The sequence below is a fragment of the Manis javanica genome, chromosome 6, assembly GCF_040802235.1.
Source record: "Manis javanica isolate MJ-LG chromosome 6, MJ_LKY, whole genome shotgun sequence".
NCBI classification, from domain to species: domain Eukaryota; kingdom Metazoa; phylum Chordata; class Mammalia; order Pholidota; family Manidae; genus Manis; species Manis javanica.
Genome location: NC_133161.1, coordinates 10,655,837 through 10,668,691, shown reverse-complemented (window position 1 = coordinate 10,668,691; position 12,855 = coordinate 10,655,837). Strand labels below are relative to the sequence as shown.

At 45.7% G+C, this 12,855-nt stretch overlaps 1 protein-coding gene across 3 annotated transcripts in view; it reads right to left on the bottom strand.

The window, feature by feature from the left end:
- TCAF1 (TRPM8 channel associated factor 1) overlaps positions 1–12,855 on the bottom strand; it is a 47,250-nt gene that overhangs the window by 2,701 nt on the left and 31,694 nt on the right. For 2 of the 3 annotated variants that reach the window (XM_073238290.1, XM_073238289.1), the window contains exons 3-8: positions 7,612–8,606; positions 7,256–7,353; positions 5,929–6,142; positions 5,392–5,631; positions 4,027–4,364; positions 2,394–2,644 (exon numbers count right to left, since the gene is read on the bottom strand). In XM_073238290.1, the coding sequence (XP_073094391.1) occupies positions 2,394–2,644; positions 4,027–4,364; positions 5,392–5,631; positions 5,929–6,142; positions 7,256–7,353; positions 7,612–8,606 (2,136 nt within the window). Of the gene's footprint in view, positions 1–2,367; positions 2,645–4,026; positions 4,365–5,391; positions 5,632–5,928; positions 6,143–7,255; positions 7,354–7,611; positions 8,607–12,855 lie in introns of all 3 variants that reach the window. The other variant, XM_073238291.1, reaches the window with a different exon arrangement.

Here is a 12,855-nt window from a genome sequence, read left to right as displayed (position 1 = left end):
CAATGTCTGGGACTTCTGGGAGTCAGGCACTTGACCAAAATAACCTGTCACTCAAAATCCAGTAAGCTAGTAGAACGCTTTCTTGGGGCCCTAGAGAGAATGACCGAAACTGGAATAACCTGGAACCTAAAAGACTTGGATCGCACTAAAGGCACCACTGTCTTTTAAGAAGCACTTCAGGAGCCTACCTCAAATTCTTCCCTGCAGCTGGCATTTGGAATAAACAAAGGGACTTTTTGTTTCTGATAAAATTAGATGAAGATTAAGTACAAGCAGCCAAGGTACTGGCAAGCAGGGACATAAAGATCCTTCTGTTGGCTGGGTGGTATCTTCATTTACTCATATATTTGCTTATTTGAAGCACTTTAGTTACTAACACCCATTCTGTGATCAGAACACCTGGGTTCGAATCCCACCTCTACCACTTACTAGTAATGTAGCCTTAGTCAACTTACTTGAGCTACATAAAATTCAGTTCACTCATTCCTAAAATGGGAGCAATGAATCTCCATCTCATAAGATTATTGTGAAGATTAAATGGAATAATCTATATAAAGGAACCAGTACAATACTTAGCACATTCAACAACCCACTACTTGATAGCAATTATTTTAAATGTTGAATGAATATTCAACATGTTTATTTAAAGCACCTAGATGACAGATACTCATAAATGAAGGGAAATAATTCTAGGACTGAGAAATGACATGATAAAAGAATCCAAAGAAAAACATTATCTAGGTCAAATCTCATTGTCTGTGTATCCACTCACTTCCCAACAAAGCAAATAAAATAGTGTATTAAAACTACATGAAAAGCAGTAACCTAACAGAGAACTGGCTGGATGTCTCTTAGAGCCCCAACTCTAGTCAAAACTACAAAGAAATGGGAGGTTCTGAATAAGATTAGAAAAAATTTAAGAACAACTTTGAATGTGTTGCAATTAAATGAAATTTGGGTCAGTTATAGCCAGGTATCTTGTTCCAAAGTAAAGATTTCTATGTGTGTGTGTGTAGTTTATCTGCCAAACTGGTAAGTAACTCTTGACAGTGATAGGAATCTGTCGCTGTGGAAATGTAAACACCACCCCCAAGCCTGATGCTCACTGTCTACTAAGGACAAACACCCTTGTGGCATTGTTCTGGTTTTTCAAGTAATGCCCACTCTTGATTTAATTAAAGAAGGAGTCTCACCCGAAAGGTGGAATTGAATAAAGAGATCAAACCCCAAGTTGCTTTTAAAACTCTATTGCGAATTTAAAGCAAAGTGCCAGAGTGCTTTCAGAGGCTGGTGTATACAGTGTAGGATGGGAGGGGGTACATCACACTGCATCTGTCAATGCCATCTGAAAGTGAGGGCCAGCTCTAGAATGATACCGAGTTAGTGAGATAATAGTAATGGCCGCTGCCATTTTGTCAACACCTAACTGCCAAGTTCTGTTCTAAATACATTTAGAAGTACTAAAATTTAATCCTCACAATAATCCCATGAAATAGATCTTATTTTATAGAAGAGGAAATTGAGACAGAGGGAAGTTCAGGAATTTGCCTGGAGTTATACAACTGAAGGGGAAAGAACCAGGCTTTGACCCAGGAGTTCTCCTGAGAGAGATGATGCTAGTAGCCTCTAGGCTCTGGGAAGGGAATGGGAAGTAGTAAGCTCACTGCGCTGTGGACCAGCACGAAATGCGTGTCCCTTAGGTGCGCGCTGTGCACCGCGGCATTCCCAGACCTCTTCAGTATGATCAGTCTGAGGTTCATGACAGCCCTGTGAGCCGGGGATTTTTATTCTCATCTCATGCGTAAAGAAATGGGAGTACAGAGATAAAATGACTTTCCAAAGAGCTAACCCTAGCTACAGGCTCTTTCTGGTGCACCAGATTGCTTTGCAAGCTTTTTAAAAACTACCTAAGACCCAAAATACAGGAGTCATCAAGGAGCTGTCTGGCTCTCCTGGTAAATTTGTATTTCAGTTGGGTTCTATGGTCAGATTTTTGGAAAAACTTATCAAAATTAAAAGCCTAGAGAGTTCTCAGAGTGTCAGCATGAGAACTACTCTCTATGGGCAATGGCTGCTGCTGCTGAACTTCTGGCCTAGAAGCAGATGCCAAAGCTCTCAGAACTGTGCTAACATAGGCTCAGGAGGGAATCTGATAGCTGAGACCAGAGGAACAAGACTCATAAATAGAAGGGCTGCTCCTGAGCAGTCCTGACCCTCCTTCCTGCTGTGTGCTTAACCCACTTTCTAAAGGCAGAAGTCGGTAGTAAGGTACAGGGGCAGTAAGCCAAGAAGGCAAGGCTAGAACCCTAAGAGGCAGAGGTCGAGGAGTGAATCCCCATCTCTGCCTACCTCCCCAAACCTCTCTACCTGCCACCTCGCTGGGCACTCCTTACATCTGTGTGAGGAGGTATAATTTCATAATATTTTCCTTCCATTCAGGCAGATAGGCCAGGCTGGTAGCCACTTCCTTCTGGACAGGCCAGGCCCAGGCCTCAAAGAAAGGAGCCAGATTCTTCTGTACTTGGTGGGAGAACATCTTCACCCACAGATTCATTTTGTCAACATTGTCTGTGGGCAGGTTGGTCTGGTTCCTGTACTCAGTGAAGAGACGGATGAACGGCTCCCAACCAAAAGCCTCTTGTAGCTGGAAAGAGAAAGCAGCGGCAGGATGAGACATCCAGTCTATGAAAAGCCCCGACAAACACTATAATAGATCAACTCAATGTATTCAAGCCCCTTACAATGCTAGTTCCACATCTGTCACAGCCCCTCTCTCCTGTTTGGCCTGCGTTATGTTGGGAACAGTGTTGCTCGCAGCATACCACCCTTAGGAGGGGCCTCTGAGTGAGCACAGCGTCCAGCATAACGTAGCCCTCAGTAACTGACGGCTGTGGTGGTGATTACCAGTGTTTACCACCGGTCATTCATGTATCTCACTAGATCATGGAAGGGGCGATAGATACTACGCAAGGATTTAAAATGGGCTGAAGTGAAAAAAATCCTCCTTTCATAGTTGCAAAGTTAAACCCCAATAATAGAGGAACTCCTCCTCCCTATCCTGACAAACTTCTCATTAATTAGAGGTCTATGTCAATTTGCAAGGGTACTAAAATGGACTTTAGGAAAAAAAGAGTCTGGTAGAAGCAGAAGAGTACGTGTAGTCCAGGTAGCCAGAATTACCAGTGAGGCATAATTTCAGAAAAGGGCAGCCATCCTGCAGGGTTACAGGGGCTGGGGGATAAGAGGCATTTAACCAGTTCCCCAGAACAACCTCGGGGAACTTCTGTCCCTGGGCTGAAGTGGTCCCAGAGACAAAGTGGAGTCACTTGACGGTTTTGCGATCATTCTCGGGGCAGTGGGAACAAAGAGAGGGATCTGAGCAGGTGGGAGAACCAGAATAGAGGGTGCCTGGCCTGAGGTGGAGCCCCAGAATCCAAAGTGATGAAGGTCTCCGCAGTGAGCTGGGAGCTGGCCCAGGGGCTGGGGGAGAGGACTGGGGAGCTGAGTGGTAATTCAAAGGCCACCTCCAGGCCCAGGCCAGTGAGCATTCCTGGGTTGCTCATAAGGCAGAAACTGAGGCATGGCCAAGTCATACTGAGAAGATGGTGTTCATCTAAGGAAAACAATATCCCATATATTGGGTGTGCGTGGGTGGGGAGGGGTGTTTGATTTTGGATAGCTATTAAATAGTATAGGTTGGCTTCACTCTCAGGCATGTCGGTCAAAGCCAGCTGTAGGAACTATATTTATCATTCTACATGTGCCTCTGCTGGGTGTCCACCTTTCTCAGTGCTTTTTATCTACTCTTGTGAATCTCTTCAAAATCATGGGTAGGGCTGAGGCAGTTAAGTCTACTTCAAGGTCCTGCAAAGTGGTGCACTGATGGGCACATACACTGGGTCTGTCACAGGTGGGCTTGGTGAGGGTCTCCCAAGGCCTAGCATGAGGCATATGTGTGGCAGGCAGTCTCCCAGGGCACTTGAGTATTTTAGGCCCAACAGTGCTGCTCGGGGGCCCGCACAGTACCTGTAAATACGTTTCCAGTGCAGTCCACGCATTCCAGTTTTTCACGTTGGGACCCTTGCCCAGGTAGATTCTGACTCTTTTCTCCCGAACCGGGGGCCACAGAGCAATATTGGCACGGCCTCGAGGAATGCCCAGGACGGTTTCATGCACGTAAACACACCACAGGTTGCAGGTGGCCTCGGTGGTGTGCGGTGGGAATTCCCACTCCTGCCTCTGCTGGTTGCGGCCAAGCTCATGGACAGGGCCCCACAGCCCCTTGGTTCTGATGAGTTTCTCATTGATGAGCTCCTGCACAGATTCCAGATGGCACATGATAGGATACCCTGCATGCATCCAGCCTGGAAAACACCGGAGGGAGAAACAGGATTAGAGTGCTCCCACCCACCTTACAAAATCCTCTTCTCATCTCCCAAGTACCCCCGATGAGTTCCAAAACCTCCAAACACCCAGAAGGGCAATCCAAACCAACCCTTCTGGGCTCTCCTCCTAAATAACATCTGCATCTTCCCTCTGACCTGAGTGAGTGTGGCTTCCGGAGGGCGGGAGAGGAGCAGGTTGCAAACAGCCATTTGTGTTACTATTCGATTTTTCTATTTTTTTGAGATTGCCCTGTCTGTGTGAACTTGTGTCATTACATCCTTTTTTCAAAATTAAAGACTCTTTGCGGGTGGCTCCCCTTTCATCATTTAGACCTGGAGTTGCCCACATCAACGCCACTTTATCATGATCATCTATGTGAGCCCAAAACACTCGGTCTAAAGAAACTTCCATTGTCCTTTAATTTCTATACACCCTGATTTTTCAGGTTTCTTGACACACTGGCAAAGACCTCTTTACGCAGTGTCTTAAAGTTGTTAAATTCTGCTCCCAACGACTGTGACCTCGTGGAGGCCCTCCACCATTTTTACCCGCTCTGTGGAGCCCCCGGCAGACATCCGTGAAAGCTCACCACTTCGCACTATCCCCCCCGTGTGACGGCATCTCTTGACGTTTTGACTTGAATTGTTACATATTCTAACATACTGTGTTCAAAGAGCTCCACAGCCTTTTTTGTGCCACATAATCTTGTCCTACTTCCTATCATCAAGCTGTCACTTCTGTCTCCTCCATATTTATAGAAGATACAAACAATGTTACTTAACCATCCCATAATGGTTGAGACATTTAGGCAGATTTCAGTTTTTTGGGGGAAGATGGCTCAGTCTATTTTCCTTAAATTTTTTTCTTGTTTTATTTAAATAGCAAGAATTATATCTCTTACGTCTTGCTGGAAAAACACTTCACTCAGTTGGCTGCCCAGTGCATGGCTGTGCAGAGGCAGGCAGGCAGGCCCTTGGGGACAGCACGTGTGCACCGCGTACCCACCCACTGAGATCTGCACGTCGGCGACGATCCTCTGAGGCAGGCGCAGGGGGAAGGGCTCGGCCCCCAGCCGGGCCACAGCCCGCATCACGTCGTCCCAGAGGCGGAGCAGCGGCTCGGGCTCCTCCAGGGCCCGCAGGTTTGCAGTTGGCACCGTCAGGATGATGTTGTCTGTGGCCAGCTCTCCCCAGGGACCCGGATTCTCCTGGACCCGCCTCTTCCACTCCTCCTGGGATGTCTCTCCTGGAAGACAGGCCGTGGGCTTCATACTCACTTTCCCAAGTCCCTCCTGGTAAGTCATACCACCTGAGCCCCAGGAGGAGAACTTCAAGGTCACGAACAGCCACACACCCCCTCTGTTCTTCTATGAGGTCCCCGTGGACGTGGTTCGGACTTTATCTCCTTGGCCCCAGAGCTGAACCTAAGGCCGCTTACCATCTTCCCCTCCACCAGACCTAATTAATTTCTCTCTCCCTACCCCGCAGGGCTCCTCACCCCCAGCCCTGTCCCCTCGGGGCTCCCTCCAGGGTCCCCACTCACCCAGCTTGTAGTATGGAGCGTGCACGGCCCCTTTCACAGTGACAGGCACGGAACCCAGTTTGCTGCTCTGAGGCACAATGATGTAGAGGAGGCCGCCCCACAGGCAGGTGATGGATTTTGTGGGCTTGTCCAAGCAGCACCGGTTAATCACGAGTGGGCCTCGGAATAGCTTGCTGGCCCTGGTCAGGTCATCAGTGTGGCAGCCAATCTGTACCTGAGCAGAGAGATGCCCCCACAGAGTCACCTCTGGGTGTGTGCGGGTGGCAGGGGAGAGCACCCAGGAGGTGTTGGGAAGGAAGGGTCGCTGGGCCAGGATGCCGTGCAAGTCCCACCTTCCCACTGTTAATGAACAGTGTGTGCTAAGTCCATGAAATTATATCAGGAAAACTGTATGAAATTGTGCTATGTGCACCGAATGTGTGTAAACACCCTCCCAGGGGAGGCAAACAGCTCCACGAAGGGTGGTGCTGAGATGCTGATGTGAAGGGCACCCAGTGTAACCCACAGGCTGATTCTGGGGAGGGCTGACTCCCACTGAGGGACCCTGGGGGCCTCTGTCTGACAGAATCCTAGGCTGCCTATTTCACAGTGGTGATTCTGTAATGGGAACTGGGGGGGGCAGGATTTTGCTGACTGACGAGGCCCACTGGGAGCAGTGTGACTGGCTCACATGGTAGAGGGTTGATTCTGTTCTTCCTGTCTTTCCCCCGCAGCCCCCTTCTTGGGCTGATAGAGGGACCTTGCCCTCAGTGGAGCCCTGGGATTGCTTACTGGGCTTTTGCTGAACAAGTTCCAGGAGAGACACAGGCACAGAATAGACCCTACCCAGCACACTGCCTCATGGAGCAAGATGGTGACCTCATTTGTGAAAGCAGTGTGTGCATGTGGCGTGCCAGAGCCGAAGGTGGTCTGGGGCAGCAAGACAGACTCTGGTGTTTCAGGGAAGAAGGCAGAGCCTAGAACTGGCCCTTGTGCTACCCTGGGAGACACCCATGGGGATGGAAGGTGAACTGAGATTTCCTGAATCCTACTGTGGATTCCTCCATGTGGAACCTTGCTGATTCCTTTCCTATGACATAGGTTAAAAGCACAAAAGTTAAGAGCCGGAAGCTGCCTAGGTTTTAGTCCTTGGCTCTGAAATGTATCAGATTTATACATTTAAATCAACCAGTTAGCTGTTCTGCATTTCAGTTGCCTCATCCTGAAGATGGGTAAAAGTACATGCCCCATATTGCCAGCAGGGTTTTAAGAGGATCAGTAAAATGTCAGTCATGAAGCAGGAACACCTGGGCTCCAGGGTCCGCAGTGAGATGGGGTATGACCATACCTTCAGGTCAGCAGAGGCTGCAGCTTCAGGCAGTGACACCTCTATAATTTGCCTTCCAGGTATGTAGAGCCCAGTGCTCATCCAGCAGTATCTGGTGCCTGCCATAAGCACAGAGGGCAGACTGTACCCTTCTTCCATGGCCCAATCTCCACCCAGCATCCCCACAGCCCCAGCATGCTGCCCTGACTCAACTCTTGCAAACATTACCTAAGCCCCAACCCCTAGCTCCCTGAAAGCACACATAGCAAAGGACGGAGCTGGCCTTCTGCAGGTGCCAGATCCCTGCAACGAGCTGCCAAAGCCCTCAGGCCCCATTCCCCAGGTCCTATGCCAGGCTCTTACCCCTCATTCCATACCTGGATTGTTGCAGTTGACCTCAACAGTGATAGGAGATTCCGAGGGGCGCAGGTAGGGGCTGCTGTACATGTCATCAATTTCTGGGACTAGCAGAGACAGGTCACTTCCAGAGTGGGCCAGACCAGTGGCCAGGGAGAGCATAGCACCCCTGCAGCAGTCGTTGATCACTGGGTTCTCCCGGGTGGCTACGGGGAGCCGGTAGCGACTTAGCAGCTTCCTCAGGAGCCGGTGCACAGACATGTACGCAGGGATCTCTTCTGCGGGTATCTGCAGGAAGGCCGCGCCATCCGGCCCCAGCTTGGCCAGCCAGCCCTTCTCCACGTTGCCTCTCTTCCTGCCCATGATGACCTGGAACTCAGCCAGGGTGGAGCGGAAGTGATAGGTCCTTATCCCTGCTTTGGGAGTACGAAAGGGCCCTGGATTGAGGCTTTGGCTTGTGATGCTGATGCCAAAGGGGTTGAGGAGGAGGTTCCCTGGGAACCGAGCCAAAGGGGACACTCCGGGGTTCTTGAAGGCCCACCACCAGGCTTGGGCTCCCACAAACAGACCCCCACCCTCTGCTACAAACTCCTGCAGCTCTTTGACCCCCACATCACTCACAGGTTCAAAGCAGTAGACACTTGCATCACTGGTCAGATTGGGCTCAATGCTGGCGTCTATGCCCCCTACTGCAAGCAGGCCGCTCAGCGTCCTCAGTTCTGTCTGCACCACGATCTTGCCCCTGCGGCCCCCATCCAGCCAGCGAACGGCATTGAGCAGAAAGGGGCCCAGTTTACCAACAGTGAATAGTACCTTGTGGCCAGTCACAACCACGCGGCCCTTGCCATAGCGGGCAGCCGCTATAACACAGCCGTGGTAGGAATCTAACCCCAGGGGAAAGGCCAAAGCCCCGTGCACCAGCAGCTGGGATGGGAAACAATCCGAGTTGCTGATGTCCAGCTCTGATACGCCATGCAGGAGCTCCTCTCTGTCCTCGGAGAGATCATCTTCACAACTGCAAAAGACATGTTTCCTATAACAGGACGGGGCCTGCATAATGCTCTTCCAACAGTACCCCCCAAATAGCAACGTCAGCTTTACTACTGTGATCACTTTCAGCCTTACAGGAGAACTTGGAGAACAAACTGGGCAGATCTGACCTCACTGGTGTCGAGTCTGTTTGAGGGAAGATGCAGGGACATTAATTCTCTCTGCTTATTCTCAGAGCACAGATTCTCCAAAGGAAGCCTCGAAGGAAGCTCTGCTGTGCTTACCTAATAATGTATCTTAAATATTCTGGATTTAAGTGTTTATTTCAGCCTTTTAAACATTATATAAATAGCTGAATGGGAAGTCATGCTTTCATACGTATGAGGAGGGAGTCTTGTTTATAAAGTTCATGCATCTCATTTTCTGCAAATAAAGTCAAGGGAGAGTTGAGCTTGTGGTGCCAGTAAAAAAAAAAGTGGGGCACTGGAGCTGAGTGGCCTCGACTTTGAGTTGAGGTTACTTGAACCCAGCAGGACTATCTACACCCAGCTTCCACCCACAGGAGTGATGCATATTCATGCTATAGGGTTTTTTTATGCACCATCTGTTCCTGTCTATGGGTAACAACCCCTGTAAGATCTCAGACATCCATAACCCCCAAGTGAGAGATGTAGCCCTGGATACCTAGTGGGACCATTAGGGAGTAAGAGTTGGAGGGACCTCTACCTTGAGATTCCCAGAGCTTGTTATGCCACTTTTGTTATACAGCTGTGGCAATTGTATGGTCAGAAGGTAACGGCACAGAAGCGCTGGAAGCCAGGGGTCAGGTAGAAAGCATATTTGCAGCATTTGTGTTGCATTCTCTGTGGTTGGGAGAACGCTAATTAACCAAAGAGGAAACTGTAGTCCTCTGAGCAGGTGCAGTCCTCTCCTGAAGATAACAGCACCACCCTACTAGATGACTCTCTGCTCCCTGAAGCACTGACCATTAAGGTCATTCAGCTAGCTCTTCTTGCTCAGATTCCAAGTTTGCCAAACTACCTTGTGATTATAATCTTGTTTCCATGATCATCTGCCTAAGGAAAGAAGTCATTGGCCAAGCCAATCAGAATATTCTAGTTTTGTGACATTTATACTTTCTCAGGCAACATCTTGGACAAATCTATCTTTAATTTGGTGATTCTAAAGCTAAAACTTTCATTTTGAAAATTTTTAGTTCTTTATGTATAAAATTAAATGGAAAATGTGTTTAAATTCCTTTAAGGAGTTTCTAAATTTTATGCAATTAATTGTTTTGAAAATGAAGTCAGTGAAGAGGTGAATTTCTGTGTTTTAAATTAATACACCAGCATTAAAGTTTACACACTAGCCTATTGTGACAGGATGAGCAATACTGAATGTGCAAAGTTGAGACGCAGACACTGAATCACCAGAACTTCACCTGGACGATGAGCCTGGGGGAGGCCCGGCTCACGCTGACCCAGGGGGGCATCCTCAGAGACATATGCCTGCTGTTTCCAATAATCATGGCTTACATGCAAATAATTGTTTCATAACTTGAAAAAATCTGAATTGGGTTTTTTACTTCTGTTTCTTATTCTCTTTAAAGGAAACAAGTCATTAAAATAAGAATAAATCCATGATAGCACTGGATTTTGAGAAGGGTGCAGTCAACAAACTGGGACAGTGAGGTATTCATAGGAAATATAAATCAGATGGAATCAGATTGATCAGAAACTCCATGAAAACAGAAGAATCTGTAACTGCATATATGTGGAGAAGACCAAGAAAACAAAAGTAACAGGCATTACCATCTGCCTTGAGAAAATGACTTCTCTGAGAAATACCAGGAATCAGTAATGATCAATCTATATAATTTCAGTGCCATTTAACATTTAAATAAACAAGAATCACCAAATATTTGATGTAAATTAACAGCATGAAAGAGAAGCACCAAACAATGAGAAAACCAACTCCCAAGGAAATAACAGTGATAATGGAGAAGAAAGTCCTAAATAAATACTGTACATCATTTGAGAGTTTTAAGATGATATATTCTCTCTCAAAAGCAAAATGGGACAGGTTGCTACCAAAAGTTACTAATTAAAATGAGAATATAATCACCACACATATAATCTCAATTTTAAATACATGAGCAAAACATAAGTCTTGATGAAGATGGAGACTGTCAATAAGTCAACAAGAAAATGGAGTCAAGTGATTCTCCCAGAGCAGTGGTGAAGGAAAAAAAGATAAACATTAGCAGAAATAAGTTAAGAAATAATGAAGAAAAGATCAGAAGATTTAACATCTAGCAAGCAGGTGTTCCAAAAGCAGAGAACAAAGTAGAAAGACACATAAAATTATATGACAATTTACTTGTACAGAAAAACCAGATTTGAGTTTTCTTAGAATGAAATGGTTATCTGAATGCAAAGCGGCGTAAATGAAATGAAGTACAGTATCTAGTCGATGACTGGTAATGACCTTCAAAAAAGAAATGAAAGAGAAGAAAAATCCTTAAAGGCTGACAAGAAGAAAAAAAACAGACAAATTACTTCTGAAGAAATAAGTGAAACAAGTACCCTAAAAGTAGTATTTTACAGTAGTGAAAATACTGTCTATGATACACAGCTGCGTAAGACTTATCACTGGGACATGGGAATTCTGAAACAGTGTCAAAAGGGCTTATAAAATTTACCACTCATGAAAATTTTCCCAAAAAAGTTACTTGAGGTTATGCTGTATATCTACAGGAGCAAAAATAAACACAATAGGGGAACAAATTGATTACATTAAACAGTAGTGGGCCAGTATGATTTATAACTGATGCTGAAGACCTGATAAAGGCCCTGAGACACGTAATGCAATTGATAAGAAGTATTTCCAAACTAGTAGAGCCATGGAGTTAAAGAGAAAGTAAGGAAAAAAATAAAACTCAGGCAAAACCAAATTGGAACCAAAATATCATATGATTTCAACAAAACATGGGTGGTATGGGGTGAGCATGGACAGCATGAGAATGAGATAAATGGAGTTCTTGCTTTGAATGTAGAGGTAGATTACGAAAACTATTAATTCTCAACTCAAACATAAAAATATCAGTTAATTGAAAAATAAAGGTAATGATGAACATGGTTATTAGTATATAATAAAGGAGGCATCTTATATTACTGGGAAAAGATATTTTCATAAATGCTGTTGGCATAACTGGATAGTCATTTGGGAAGAGATAAACTGGTCCTCTACCTCACACAATGCATACAAAAGAGATTCCAAATGCATCAGAGATATACATTTAAAAAACGAAACCACACAAATACTAAAAGAAACCAAGAGTGAAATATTTCATGATCGGGATGTGAGGAAAGGCTTTCTAACTATGACTCAAAATCAGATACAAAAATAGAAAAGATTAATGAAGTCAGCTATGCTAACATTTTTGAATGGGTAATAACCCTCTATTGGATGTGTTTTGCAAATATTTTCTCCTAGCCTGTGGCCTGCCTTCTCATTCTCTTGATCCTGTCTTTTGCAGAGCAGTTTTTAATTTCCGTGAAGTCCAGCCTATTGGTTATTTCATTCATGGAACCTTGGTGTTTTATCTAAAAAGTCATAGCTATGTTCAAGGTCATCTAGGTTTTCTCCTGTTCTTTTCTAGGAGCTTTATAGTTTTGTGTTTTACATTTAAGTCTGTGATCCATGTTGAGTTGGTTTTTGTGAAGGCTGAGGTCTGTGCTTAGATTCATTTCCTTGTATGTGGATGTGCAGTTCTAGCGCCATTTTTGAAAAGACTTTTTGCTCTATTGTATTGCCTTTTGCTCCTTTGTCAAAGATTGGTTGACTGTATTTAAATGGGCCTGTTTCTGGTCTCCATTCTGCTCAGTTGGTCTGTTTGTCTTTCACCAGTTCTACCCCTGTGATTGCTGTGGTTGTACAGTAAGTCTTGAAGCTGGGTAGTGTCAGTCTTCCAGTTAGTTGTGCTCTCCTACAATATTGTGTCGAACATGCCAATTTCAAAAGATCAAATTCATTGACATGATAAAATTCAGCCATTTAAGCATACATCTTGATGAGTTTTTGCTATATTAAATCCTTGTGCAATCACAATAAAAAACACAACATTTCTGTCACCACAGAAAGCCGCCTTTTCCCCCATTCCAGTCAATCCAGCTCTCAGGGAACCATGGATGTGCTTGATTTCAGTACAGATTAGATTTTCCTTTTCTAAAGTTTCAGATAAATGTGCTTGTAATGTATGTACTTGTGTGTTT